Source organism: Emydura macquarii, unplaced genomic scaffold (genome assembly GCF_026122565.2).
Source record: "Emydura macquarii macquarii isolate MOO-44397 ecotype Brisbane River unplaced genomic scaffold, CSIRO-AGI_Emac_v2 contig_1451, whole genome shotgun sequence".
NCBI classification, from domain to species: domain Eukaryota; kingdom Metazoa; phylum Chordata; order Testudines; family Chelidae; genus Emydura; species Emydura macquarii.
This window is the reverse complement of record NW_027131588.1, coordinates 24,727,918-24,743,048: the sequence shown is the minus strand read 5'-3', so window position 1 is coordinate 24,743,048 and position 15,131 is coordinate 24,727,918. Positions and strand designations below refer to the sequence as shown.

The 15,131-nt window shown below is 40.8% G+C and overlaps 1 protein-coding gene across 2 annotated transcripts in view; it reads right to left on the bottom strand.

Annotated features, from left to right (window-relative positions):
- Positions 1–15,131, bottom strand: part of GAK (cyclin G associated kinase) — a 92,760-nt gene that overhangs the window by 50,126 nt on the left and 27,503 nt on the right. For both annotated transcript variants that reach the window (XM_067553405.1, XM_067553404.1), the window contains exons 6-11: positions 14,654–14,779; positions 13,424–13,513; positions 9,694–9,829; positions 8,911–9,023; positions 6,732–6,843; positions 3,933–4,056 (exon numbers count right to left, since the gene is read on the bottom strand). In XM_067553405.1, the coding sequence (XP_067409506.1) occupies positions 3,933–4,056; positions 6,732–6,843; positions 8,911–9,023; positions 9,694–9,829; positions 13,424–13,513; positions 14,654–14,779 (701 nt within the window). The remainder of the gene's footprint in view (positions 1–3,932; positions 4,057–6,731; positions 6,844–8,910; positions 9,024–9,693; positions 9,830–13,423; positions 13,514–14,653; positions 14,780–15,131) is intronic.

Below are 15,131 nucleotides of genomic sequence, written 5' to 3'. Positions count from 1 at the left end.
CAGTGCACATATGTAGTTAGGCCCTGCATATTACGTAGTTAATCAGATGTTATCTGGACTCCACTGGGCCCATGTAGTTCCTACAGACTACATCTGTGGTGTGAAAAGCAAAAGGACAAAAAAAGGACATAAAACAAAGAAAGTAGTAGTGGGGGGATGAGCATTAAAACGATGAAGATAATAGGAGGTGTACTGTAGGGTGAATGAGTCCTCTCTATTCAGATATATTTAAACTGAGTATAACAGAGGCAGAGGAGAGAGACAGGAATGGAGTTCAGGTGGGAGTGCATTGTGAAGGGGAGACTATGCCTGGTACAAAGCCAGAGGCACTCCAGGGACAGGAACGGCATGTAAAGAGGCACAAGGGTGAAGAGGGCAGGGAATACAAAGAGCAACAGGGTGACAAGAGCGGGCAGAGCACATGAGGACGGTAAGAGCAACAGAAGGGGAGATGTAGGCAGTGTCTTAAATAGGAACCAGAGCTTGAACTTTCTGTGCAGGAGAGCGGGAGCCCGTGGAGGTGGAGAGGGCGGGAGCGCCTCACCTCACTGAAAAAGGAGACAATTTTAGCTGCTGCATGTTACATGGCCTGGAGCTAGGCAAGTCAGGAAGTAAATATGAGAACCATGGGGTAGCCATCATTTTGCAGATTGGGAAATATGATGAAGGGGCAAATTTTAAGAGCTAGGACGTAACAAGATTTGAGGAAAGCCTCGATGTGAGGAGAGAAGGCAAGGGAAAAGTCACAAGCAGCTCCAAGACTGTGACATGAATGATGGGGAAGGAAAGGGCAGCTGTTGACCGTAACGGCAAAGGAAGGCTGTTGAAGGAGTAAGACAAGTGGTTCCGTTTTCACTGTTTAAGAAAATGACGGAAGAGCCATCAGGAAAAGAACAGGGAAGGCTAGAACCTGAAGGAAAGCAGCAGAAGATCTGAGAGTCATGTGACACCCCGGAAGGGTGTAAAGTCAGCGACAGGGATAAGAGGTGATAATGGACAGACACTTGGCGAGCACCAGAAAGGATCCAATGACAGTATTCATGAAGGAGCAGTTAGCAAGGCAGGGAGAGAATCGGGATATGGGAGACATGGCAGCCCACGTGAGTATGTCTCTAAAAAGGTGGTCAAATTCATCTAAGGCAACACAAATACTGAAAAGAATAAATATGGGAAAGTCTTTTAGATTGGGGCTCATTGGTTACTTGCCAGGATAGTAGAAATCAAATCAAAAGCATCAAGACGTTGAATATGGAAGTCAGTGCAATGGGAACAGACAGCTCTCTCAAGGAGTCAGGAAAGATTGCCAGAACCCCTCTTTTCCAATTTGGGTTCCCAACTCTCCTTTTGTCGTCCACCCTCATGCTCACAGAGCCATCATGGCTCAAAAAGGCTGCTTCTCTCCTAGCTATGTATGCCATGATCAATCCGGTTGGGGCTTCAGAATGAGAGCCATTCAACCACTCCTTCCCTGGCAGCAGCCATGCAGATGTTAAGCAGGAAGAAGACATTTCCACTCACCATTGAACAGGTGACTGATATAAATCCCTTTCCTTTCCTTGTGTGTGTCAGCACGACTGCCCTTTACAAACTGGTGAAGACAAATGCTGCCCTCTGTAACCCACGCTTTGATACACCACATCTTGGAAAATTTGCTACTCAGTTGCAATATCTTCATCACTAACAGCTTCAATTCTCCTCCTTCCACACACTGCTTTCCCCCAACTCAACACAGATTCCTCAGTAAGGAAAAAAAACGGCAATTCTGGTGCTTCAATTTCAGGCCATTTGAATTATTAAAGGAAATATTCAGAGGGAAAAAAACACACCAACAAAAATCACATGAAAACGACAGCTGCACGGATTCTCTTTAAAAAGAAAGAGAGAACTGGCCTTGGAGCTGAAGCCAGGCCTGGGATGTTTCAACTTGAATGCAGAATTTGAGAAAGTTGGGAGCATGAAAACACAACAGCTTGGGAAGTGGGCATCACGGAGGGACAAGCAGCATGAGTGTTTGGAGGATGTAAATACTAGCTGGTAGAGGAGTGTTGTAGAGTTATGTAGGGGAGTATCTTAAGAAGGGTAAGGACCCTCGGACTTGAACCCAGGTCTGCAGAGCCTGGCACAGCTGATATTCCCACCATGCCACTGGCAGCCCATGCAGAGCACAGCCAGGAAGTACCGTGGAGAGGAGGTGCTGCAAGTCTCTGATCCCAGGCTGACTCCAACCCTGACTCTTGCTTACAGACTTGTGACTCCTCCCACTCCTGCCCGCTGTGACCACGAGGCCAGATTCACTACGCCCTGGTCCCTTACAATAGGATAAAAATGAGCAACGGAAATGTAGGTTGCATACCAGGCAAGATTTCCAAACCCTAAAATCAATTAGACCATGGCTTCATACTTGGGGTTACTGAAACTAACAAAAACATTTACGATCCTGAAATAAGATTTTGCTCAGCCCACTGCATTTGCCAATGATTCGAAAGGTCTTTTCACCTCCTAGAATTATATGGAGTGTTAAAGAATCACTTCCTTAGTCAATCTAATGAATAATCTTGCTTTATCAGTAAATGACCTACTAGGTCGTTTCTATGATTTTATGACATGTTGGTCCAATAAAAGATATTAGCTCCATTACCTCTATCCTGTCTCCATCACTTGTAAGAGAGCAATTGCTGTGTGCAATAGAATATTTATTCTACTTCTGGCCTGCAGTACACAGTACAATGCAGATATAAACGTCAAGCACCCATGAAGAATCTCTCTAAAGTGAAAACATGCTTGGTAATACTGACTTAATCAGAGCAGACAGAACTGCTGTTTAAAGAGGAGATCCTGAGAAAGATAATCCAGCATTTCATTTGAGTTTTGTTTTATTCCTTTATAAAAAGTGAATAAAAGTAATTATTTTCTTAATCACAACATCTTTAAAATGTTAGATAATTGTGGAAAAAGGGAACACAGATGCAAAATACCCAAAGAAAATTAAGTCTAATGAAATCTCAAAAATAATTCACATGGGCTTGGACAAACACTTTTAACTGGGCTGAAAACTTACTGAAAGACTATAAACAATAGATAATAATGGACACCAGTGTTCCATGCCAAGGTGGGAAAGTTATCTAGAATGATACCTGCAGTGATCTCTTTTAGGCCTGGCCTTATTCAATCTTCCAATTAACTGGGCCAGAATAAGAAGAGAAACTGCTGGGAAATACTTTAATTCTTATGCTCCCACTGTTTTCAGCAGATTTGAATAGAGGTCTCTAACACATTTTTTAATATTAAATTTTAAATTTCATTGTCAAGTCACACGCAAACTATTTTGGGGCAAAGGCCACCTAACCGTGTCCTCTGAAAGGACAATTATGCATTTTAGTGCTCCTTTGAAATGTATACTGAACATTAAACTTTTTAACAACATGTTCTGTTGCTTGTATCTTCTTCACTGTACTCTCTCTCGGAGTCTCCACCCCACATTCTTCCCTCCCTCATATTCTCTTCCCATGTGTGAAAGTGAGAGAGAAAAAGAAAGAAAGGGAAGGGGCAGAGTCCTGGAGGCTCTTGCTACACGGAGGCTGGCTGCATAGAAAGTGCTAGAGCACGCAGCTGTGATTATCGATGGTGGGCAAAGCCGGCAGAGTGTCAGTCCAGGTGCCCTAGCTGAGGTGAATACGTCTCTATGCTGCAGGAAGCTGTTTTACAGTGACTCAGATTTATTCAATTTAAAATGCTCTTTTCCAATTCTAACTCCTCGGATACAGTTACCAGAGTGACTCTGACATTGCTTCACAGTCACAAAATTTTAGGTGGAATGTTAAGTACTGGCATGTCTGATCTCATAATTGCACCAGCAGGACACTTGTTGCTTCAATGGGACATTTCTGACCTTTCCTTTTAGAACGACCAAAACAGATGTTCTTCCTACTCACTTGGCTACAGATTGGATGACTTTTGAAGATGTATCCTTGATGTTTGTGAAAAATCTTTCTGTTCCACCTTTGAGAATATCAAAGAACCCTCCGTAAGACTGGTCACATTCTGCAACTGTCAGACCTAGAATTAAAAAGCAAAACTCATGTTACAATTTAAAATAAAACACAGAATTGAATGTAACTGTGCTCCAATTTCTCTTCACATGTCAAAAAATCAAACTGGACAGCCAGCAACCTAAGATATACAAAAACAGGACCAAACTTGCTACCGTGTCCAGACCCAGAATGAAGCTTTCAATTTCTGAAGGATAAAGCTGCACAACAATATTTTCCTAAGCTCCAGAAGACTGTAGTGGTAAACCAGAAGGGTTTACAGGTATTCGATTGATAAAACCTAACACAAACCATTTTGCATCGCTTTATGAAGAGCAGACTTCATTAAGTGCCTGCATCTATGCTTTTCTGTCATCTCACTGTTTATGGCCTTTCTATTTAGTGTCACCAGCCGGATATGCAGCATGCCACTGACAATCTTACTTGACTGTATATCTAGTACATTTTACATCTTATCTCGGAACATTACATTTCTTACCAGGAATACTAACATCTCCTCTTATCATCATCGGCTGGACAGCATTCTGTTTATATTACTACAGGGCTGGCCAAACTGCAGCTCAGGGTCTGCATGTGGCACTTTTACAATGCAAGTGTGGCCCGTTGGGCCCCCTACATCCCTCCTCCCATTCTCCACCCACCAGGCTGGGCTGGGGAGTTCAGGGCTTCTGCTCTGTAGTGAGGCTAGAGGCTTCGGCCCAGCAGGGAAGGGAATCTCAGGGTTTCAACCCCAGTGGGCATGTGTGCCGGGGCTTCAGCCCCATGGTGGGGTGATGGGGCTATAGGCTTCTGCCCTGCTGAAAGTACCTGCCGGGGGCTCAGGGCTTCTTCCCATGGGGCGTACCTGCCTGGGCTTCATCCCTACAAAGGGAAAGGGTGGGGGGAGGAAGACATGTCACTTCTGAAGATTGTTGTATGCAGCTCGGAGGGTCAGTAAATTTGGCCACCTCCCAATACATAAAATAGTGATTGACACACCTCTTTGACCCTACATGAACCAGATGGCCAGACAAGCATTTGAAAACGGAATCCTTTTATGAAGCAAGGTTCAACCCACAGAGAATGAAGTATGGACAGTATTACTGCAGTATTTTATTGGTAGTATAAATTTGCCTCATTTTAAAGTTTCCCCTTCAGGTACATTAATATTTGAACATATATAGTTTTCCCTCATGAACTGCATAGAAGACATGTATAAAGTAACTAAAATAAGGAGAAAAATCTGTATGCAGTAAAATTAACAACATTTTGCCAGAGTCTTTCATTTTAGGTGAAATATATCAAGTTCTTTGAAGGGTTTAGGCTCATGCAGTTATCAATTTAATATTTAGCCGTGAAATGACAGAGGAAGAAACTGCGATTTCAGTTAGCAAGGTTATATGTATCTGACAAAAAAGGGTGTTGTAGCTCTGCTGGTCCCAGGATATCAGAGACAAGGCAGTGACGTAAGCTTGAAAGCTTATCTTTCTCACCAACAGAAGTTGGTCCCATAAAAGTTATTATCTCACCCACCTTGCCTCTCAAAAAAGGTGTTCATTTGCCTCTTTTTCTTTACCAAAATATATGTTCAAATATTTCCAACTGACTAAACACCACTCTGGAATATCAACATTTAAACCAAGTTCTATCGTAATTTGAGAGAGAAGTATTTCATTTTCAAGTCAACTTTTTGGTCTTACTGTGTTAATTTATCTATCACACATTACAATAAAGCACTATACTGATAAAGTCACATCCACCTTATTTCAAAATGGGATAAATAAAATTCAAGAAACAGAAAACATCTAAAAATAATGTAAGCAAAGTTTCAAAAAGCAAACCTGTTTCAGTACCACGTTACAAAAAAATTGACACAGAATAGCTGCAAACTTTTTAAAACACGAAACACTTAATGCAATGTGGCTCTACTCTGACAAGTGACGACAATGTCTCAACTCATCTGCTCTGGGGATGAATTCAACATAGCTACTGACTTGAGCAACTTCGTGTGTGTCACAAGATTGGTCTTCGAGAAACCCAGAACCATTAACAGATTACTGTGAAGAGGTGAAGTTGAATCAAGGTAGGCTATTATCTGTTCTTAGTAGAATATATTTCTAAAGTAGAGGTTTCTATTGGGGTGTAGAGGGGGGTTGGAAAAGTAACATTTCTGTTCCTTAACCAATCTATTTTTATGTTCTTGTAGCATGTTCCAAAGGGTATATGTATCTTGCAAGTGTTGCTTTTTCCTTATTCACTGTTATTTTTATAAACGGATATTCATTGTGCAAAGAAGTCATTTTCATTGAATTGTTTTCTTCCACAGGTCAACAGTGCCGTTTGGGATCATTTATTACAGCTAGCAAACTGGCTCTTCTCTCTCTTCTTGGGAGAAGAATGTAGGGAGTACATTTTTACATCTGCATGTATAAACATGACGTCTATTCTGAAGATGGAATGAATCTATAAACGTGAAGTTCCTCACAAGAGTTATATAAGCTTGCCTAAAAATAATCATTTACTTAACCTAAGTGGTTTTCATAGAGCAATATACTTAATAGCAATATCACTCAAAAGACATTAACATTTCTACTAAATAAGTTCATTTAAAACTTCAAGCCAACTCAGAAGTTTTCACATCCCATAAAGATAACTAGTTTATATTCAGATTGCATCTGCAGGGATGCCTGTATCTGCACATACCTGCATTATACATATTGTTGAGCTGTCCTGCAGGCTTGGAACTCTGTGGCACCAAATTTGTAGACGTTCTAGGCATAGCATTGTTTCCATAGCCTCCGTTTTGCTCCAGGAGCTGCAGAGAGTCATATCCATCATGAGTAATTTTTTTTTTTTAAGAGTTTGTACATAAAAACTGCACTTTCAAAGGAAAGTTACAAAACGAAGTTGCCTGGTCCTCACTGCTTAGCCCTGAATGGCTGTTTAAACTATGAAAAGACAAAAAAGTTTCACTAATTTTGTTTCAGTGCATTAGGCACCAGGGGAGCAGGTGCAATATTCTTGAGTTTGGCTCTAAGTCCCGGTTTTTCTGGGTGCACCTATCACTTTTCCTACTGCTCAGGTACATGGTTACTGTTCAAAGTCAGTAGTAAAAACTGAGGTTGAACAGGGAAAAGTATCAGGAACTTGGTAGCCAAAGGTCAGCAAGAACTTTGCAGGAAAATCTCACAGCTGAACTGCTGAAGTACTGATACCATGAACTCAACATGTTAGCAATAAGGTGGCTGCCTTGCAAAGTGTGAATAAACCTATGCTTAATTTTTCTAAACCAGAGCTAAGCTTACTCATAAGGACTCCACCTTCTTCTACAACGGATGAAAGAGGAAAGGCTAAGAAAGATGCCCGGCTTTAGAAGAGTGATATGAAACCTTCACTCCAGAGCAAAGGAGAGGCAACAAATGACAGCACCATGACTTGGATCACTGGAGCAGAACCTTACTCTCATTGCTAGACAGTCTTTACAAGTGCACAGAAGCGTCCAGAGCTTTCTTCTCCCCCACTTCCCCTACAGCCAGGAACACTCCCCAGGAAAAAAGTGAGACCATGAAGTAAGAGGCAAAAAAGCAGCAAGAGTTATCTAGCAAGACAAGCTTCTGTATTCCACATTATATGTTCCAGTTAGATCACTGCACCTCAGTGAGGAACATGGTCAGAAGTGTGCCCTAGATGACCACTATAATAGTGAGTTTCAGGACTGACATGAAGGATAGTTTGAACTCCAGGAAATACAGCACTAGATTATAATGTTTGCAGACATGTGCCTAACGTCCAGGTTATGCTTGGAGGAGCCACTCACCTAGGCAGAAATAGAGGGGGACCACATGAATGCAAATATGGCCACAGACACCAAAGGAGACCGCTTAAAAATTTGAAGATGGAAAACATAATGTTGAAAACACACCGTTACCAAGGACAGAAATCTGAACCCACATACAGCTGCTACACTACACTATTTTGGATCCAACCCATAACTTGCCAAGTGTAAACTTGCAAACAGGAATAATTGTAGCTGGTAAAAAGATTTTTCTTGGGGAAGCTAACCCTAAAGCGTGGGAGACAGAAGAGGGCTTGCCAACCAAGAGTTAAGGACTATCAGCAGCCCCTACTGCAGAATCCTAGTCATATAGGATGAGCAGTGGCTTAGTTCAACGAGTGCAGTAAAATCAGTGCAAATGTCTGTGTGGACTCTTATTTCGGTTCTGCAAGTTTGAAGGTTTTGTTGGTTTTACAGACAGCAGCAGAAAGCACAACAGTTCGAAGGGCTAGTCTGCTTGCACAGTTGCATCAGTTTAACTGAAGGTAGGATTTTAAATAGATTTACTTAAATCTGTGCAAAATAGAACACACTTACGTCAATTAGAAATAGGTTTAAGAAACTGAAATAAGCAACCCTTAAAGCAAAGTAAGAGTCACACAAGTACTTGCATTAGTTTAACTGCACTGGTTTAACTACGCTGTTGTGAATTGTGTAGCCCTAAATTCACGGTCACATATTAGACGCCCCCACCACCACCTCTCAGATCACTTCCAATCATCTCTGGCACGTCAAACTGAAGGCCTACCTCCAGAAGGAATGCTATTGAGATGAAGAAGCTTCCAAGAGTTTGCCAATAAGCAGAAAAAAACCCCACTGCTGGTTTCTTTTCAACATAGTCGGATGAGATAGAGCACTGAGGCTGGGATTTTCAAAACACTGTAAGTGAGTTATGCACCCAAATCCCACTGAACGTCTATTAAATTAGGTACCTAAATCCCTTAATCTCATCTGAAGGTTTCACCTCAACCATTTTGACAGCTGTTTCAAAGTCACTATTGATTGAACGTGGGGAAAAAATGATTACTCTTTGTAGTACTCCCATACCTCTGTGATAGGAGATTTAGGATTCACATTCCTGGCAGCCGCAATCTCCTGCAGCTGATTCACAAGTTCAGTGATTGACAACCTCTCCTCTGGGTTCACCTTCAAAGTGGAACCTAAAAAAAGTAATTTAGACATTACAACAGACCTTTTGTGATTGCACACGTGTGCTTTATTCAGTGGGTTCAAGTGCAGCAAGATTATCCATAATAAAGCATGCAGAAAAACTAGAGACACAGTAAAGTCTGTGCCCAGGTATCTATGTAGTAAAAATAAGGATTTTAGTGCTGAGACAAGATGACACTTTTAAAGAAAATACCACAAGAGCATCAGAAACTTGAAGAAATGTTTAAAGGCAATTTAGAACCCACCCATATCATCAGAATTGTAACCACCAACTGTAGAACTCAACTGTGTATTTTGAGCTTTAGTAAAACAAAAAGTTTCTCAAGCAAATTCAAGGAATCAGAACCAAAATGCAAAGTATTTCCAGCCAAATTATCAAAACCCTAAGCACGACTAAGCATTGAAAAGCAGTGAAAACTGAAAGGTTTACTCTCAAAAATCTAGTTCTTAATTGAATATAGAAAAGTTTGACATCAATATGAAGAACTTTCAAATAGCTAAAAATAAACCAGTCACTGTCGTATGGTTTACAAAGCCCACCTACAATGGAACTGGAAATTCTGACTGTTTAATCCCACTGTGTCTAACATTTTTAATGGTAAAAGTTACAATGTGCACAAAGACGTCAGAATAAACAAACCACCAAGGCTGTAAACTTACGAATGAGCTCATGGAACACAGTGTAGCGGGTGTCATTCTGAGGAATGGAGTATTTCCCATTGACTATGCGAAGCTTAGCTCCATCTTCAAAGGGATGTTGTCTAAAGCACAGTAAGTACAGGATACAGCCCAAAGCCTACACAGAAATAAAAGCAAACATTACAGAAACGTTGGCAATTCAGGCACTGAAAACAACTTACAGTTGAATTTTAGATATGAAACTGATTAGATACTGAAACCACTGGCAAAGCTCCATTCTAAAATAAGTTTACTAAATTAAATATTTCAATTGCAAATTGCTTCATCATGGATCCCTACACTATTCACAGTGCTCCAGAGATCAGTTGCATAGCTCCCTTCTTTCTAAAATAATTAAACCCTTGAAGTTTAATTCTTTAGGATCAAAGATTACCGAAAAGCCTAGCCTACGCAGACTACGAGTTCGTTTCTAGCAGCATGCAGACTGCGGCAGTTATGATTAAAGGTCTGCTAGTTTCTTCAATGTCCAAGATTTTAAAATTCTCTCCAGGTTGAAGGATTTATATTAGAAGAAAATATAGATATATAGTATCAACACCTTTATGATATATGTACCAAAGTGGAGCACATTGGTTTTTACAGGAGGTGCTCCAAAGTGAGAGAAGTTCTATTATAAGCTATGGGACAAATCCTACATTCATAGCTTCTGTACAAATCACTCCTACTGAAAAGGATTTGGTTCTCTTTTTGTCCCCCTAATTCAAATTCATCCTGTTACATAGTACGTAACTGGGTAGGCTGTCTAAGCGCAAATCACTTTACTCAAATAGAATTCCATGTAAAGACCCATTTAATTCTTTATAAAAAATTAAAATGACTCCAGAAAAGAGAACTGAAACCTCAATAAAAGCACCATATACTGAGGCATGAGCTTGGGGGACTTAGTTCCCATGTTTATCCATAACTAAAGCAGATACCACACAATTTGCCCTGGGAAATAGCACATGTGCTTGAAGTCAGGATTGAATTCTAGTCTTGCAAGAATCCAAGAATAATGGCATGAGTCAAGGAGATCATTTCACTTAGTGTTTTCAGGTAAATTGGGATACTTCAATTAACATTAGGTGCAAAAAAACCCTAATATAAGTGGTGTTCCTACACCAAACCCGTGGGCCATCTAATCTAGAAAGAGGTTAGAAAAAAGTGTGACCCATAACAAATGCTTCAGACGACCACAAGATTTCCAGACTGCTTCTGGAATATTGTGCAAATCCCTCTGGAATAAATTTCTTCTGAACCCTTGTAAGGTCTGAAGCCTTCTTCTTTGGCTAAGCAGCAGCAGCCACATTAGCTAAGCAGCAGCCATGAGCTAAGAAGCAGAGTTATAACCTCATCTCCCATCTAAATTACATCAAAGCAAAGTAATATCGGGCTGTTAAGAAAACGTCCAGTCCTAACGGTACCCAGGTGGAATGTGATCAGTTGCAGCATATGGAATTCTGAAGTTACATGCTGTGTCCTGCGGGATGCTGAAGAGGGTGAACAGTACCACCCACATCCTGGAAAGTAGCACATCAGGCGGGACAATTACAGTGCCGGCATGCCAAAAGCCACACTGGCTCCCACAATTTCTAGGTGGATTTCAATGTGCTTGTTTTAAGCAGACATCCCTAAATGGTTTGAGATCTGGTTACCTGGGAGACCCCCTTCCCCCATTCCATGAAGCCATAGCTGAGATCAGGGAGAAAAAAAAAAAAAAAAAAAAAGAATCAAGCTAAAGAATTCTCAGAACAGCTGCTGGCAGTGATGGTCTTCTCTCAGCTCTGCAATTCACTCCCTTCTTTCTTCCATATTTGTTAGCCATCCAAACATGCTCCAAAGCCCATTTTTCCCCTCACAGGAATGTAGGGAAATCGGGGTCCACAGGCAGAGGTGCTGGACACTAAAAAGGATTTAATGGAGAAGGGCCTTCGATATGGTTAGGTAAGGCATTCAGTTTGAGGAAGGCTTTTACATGGAAAGTATAAGCACTGTACTGAGGATTTTTTAATTGTGTGCTTTAAATTTTGGAAGGTGCCTAAACTTGGGAAAAGGAGCCAGAGAAAAATGAATAAAATAAAGTAGAAACCAGAAGAACACTGATCACATTTTAGAGCCTGGTAACTGCTCAGAGGAATAACAGGAGTAATATCTAATGTACTCTTGCCCCACAAAAGTTTTTTGAGAAGCTTTGTGGTTAATAGGAGTTTAATTCTTGATTCACACTGAAGTTTAGACATTTTTTACATCCTGAGCCGCAGTACTACAAATACATCTAGACAGGATGGTGACAAGCATGGAGCTTTGGAGGACACTGAACTTTCTGGGGGAAAGTAAAGTACAACTGTTCATCCTGATCACAAACTAAACTAAACTAGTTATGCCTCTTGCAGTTGTGCTGCAGTCCATGCGCAACTCTGATTTCCCTGACCCCAGACCACAGACAAGGCAGATGAGCAGAATGGCAGGGCTAAATGAGCCCCACTAATCAGAACCTTTTAAAAACAAAAGGCATGTGACAACTGTTCTCTTGTTAAGTTGGAGAAGTCCGCCACCACACCGAATATGTGAGTTAGCCTAACACAAAGATTTCAATTGTCCAAGTCCTTTGGATAAATGGAGCTCTACCTTTCCTATTTTAGGCAAGTGGATGCAATTTTGGTCCAACTTGTATGGATTTGATTTGATACATGATTAAGGTGTTTAAGAACTGTATTACCCTGGGTTTACTTCACACCCTCTATTCCAAAAGTTCAAGATTAAGACTGACGACCACAGAGGCAGAACTAGAAGAAGCTCAAATGAGTTTTTAAAAATGTATTGTTTAAAAGGTTTAGCTGGAAGTTGAGGTTCCAATAGCACTGAGCAGCCACCACAAATTCATTCTAATGTTCAAGTGTCCATTCTGCTTTTGATATTCAAATTCATTTCTTTACACATCAAACAACTGTTTACCAATACTGGCACAGGTTTTAAAAGTTAAGTATGTGCATTCACAAAAATAGCCAATACTCTGAAAAATATAACGTGTAACATCACTGAAAAGAACGCAAAAGGTCTCATCACGGACACTGTTAACTGAAGATGCACTGGGAATATAAACATCTTCAAAAGCAATTGCAATCCTTTCAGTAAAGGATTATTTGCCGCTGCCCTTTGCCATCCCATTTAGTTGCAACAGAAAAATGTAATTTCCACAAAACAGTAGTTTAGAAGTCCTGAAGCTTAGCTTGTTCCGGCATTTCATCCTCTGCACTACCTGAGATCCAGGACTATGAATGAGCAAAGTCAGAGTTTTGTGTCTTGGCAACCTCAATCTAACCATGTAGTAGTGACCATGGGCTCCAAGAGAACCCTGTCTAGGCCTCCAGAGAAGCAGCAAAAGTTGTTGCAACGCAGAAACGTCACTCAAGGCAGTGAAAGAGCTGGGACAAAGTTAGAGGTCTATGCCTCAGGTCAGCCCAAATTAAGATTTAAAATTCACACCAATTAAGCTTATTTTGCCTGAAATGTATCAGATACAGACGGCTGAGCTTTTGTTTTAGTATCAAACAATGCAATCAATTCAGACTGCATCTTATATTATTATATTCTGATACAGCAGTGAGTGTGCACATAGTTTAAATACCACAAGTATAATGAAATACAGAAACTATTTAACTAGGACATCTAACACACATCATTACATACAATGAGAAATAGAAGTTCCTACCCATATATCCTGTTTTTCACCAATTGGAAAGTTTGAGTACAAGTCTATCATTTCTGGAGTCCTATACATTGGTGTTGTGTTTCTTGTAATCTGCAGAAACAAAGTAAAAGTTCATGAAGCAGAGACCTGAACAATGCTTTATGTTCAACCTCAGGAAACAGCTTTCCAGAAAACGTTCTGCTAAAAAGAACACAAGTAAAAGAGGCATCTCCTGACTTCAAAACTAGCTTGGGACATATTAGTCAAGGTGGAAGTTTTTGGTTCAAAAACATCAAAATACAGTTATAAGGGAAGCAATTCTACATAAAGCCTACAGGAATCACATTTTAGCTGTAATTAAAAAGTCATCCCGTCACACCACACAGCAAGCAAAACCAGATTACCTGCTCCCCACACGGGACAGTTCTTGTGAACCAGTGACACTGAGAAACTAGGAACAGTGATATCATGCCCTTAGGATGCATCTGGAGGAAGGACCCTGCTTTGTGCCTCTTTTCCTCTGCCCTATGTGAAAAGCTGGCCAACTGCATAGCACCATCCTCCCTTCCCAGAGAGCCAGCAGTCCGCTCTCCCTGAGGTCAGGGTCCCAAAAAGGGGAGGGGAACAGAAGCAAGCAGTCATCATTCTTCTAGTACTCAGGATCAAAACAAAGGAAGTTGATGCTATGAGAGGCTGTACACTCATTAACCAGTTCATGGATAATGTTCGAGTCTCATTATCGGCCTTCTCCATATATTTAGAACCATTTGAAAAATCATTTAGTTTGAAGTGGGTTTCTGCACACAAAAAGCTTATGCCCAAATAAATGTGTTCGTCTTTAAGGTGCCACAGAACTCACTCAAATCCCTTACGCCTCTCCCTTTTTTATTAAAAAGATCATTAAAAGCTACACTACAAATGGAGTCCAATTCTGATTCATGTTCACATTTTATTTCTCCACAACAGAGAGAAGCAGGCACTCCGTGGGCATTGATCACATTACACAGAACAGACACTTAGGAATGTCATTTAAGAACACAAGCTGTTTTGTCGTCATGGCAGACAGCACTTGAACAATGTAGCAGCAGCTGACTAGAAAAATAAAGCCTGGTAATCCATTTCACAACTGAATGGACCTCAATGGTCTTAGAACTGTCATAAATTAGGTAAATGTGGGGGTTAAGGCTAACAGAGCAGCAGTAATAGAATGAACCTAATTTCTTATAATTAATTGCACGTCAAGTTTCTCACCTCCTCTTCAACTATTGCTCTCTTTTGTGCAGACCAGCTGTAATCAGGATAATGTGCTATAGTTGTAGCACTGCCAAAATCACACAGCTTAATTGTCCCTTGGTTACTAATCAGCATGTTCTCCACCTGCAAACGGAGGTAGGTTAACAAATGGAAGAAGTTACACACATTTACGAAGGCTGTAGCTCATGCACACTTTTAAATCATGCCCAGGAAGTATACAAATATTCATCAAATAAAACGAATCCATGATTGGTATTTTACAGCACATGGTATCCCACTTTAGAGGGGACACTTACGACGCAGTAAGAATAAGTGACAGGCTTAAGGTCCAAGCCGGAAGCAAAACAGGGAGTAAGCCAGCTCTTCCCCTTACTTTAGCCAGTAGACAGCTTGCCCGGAATGACTAACTATTTTGTACATCTTTATTTCTAACTCAAATTCCACATCCTTCCAAACGCTGGTTTTGCATGATATT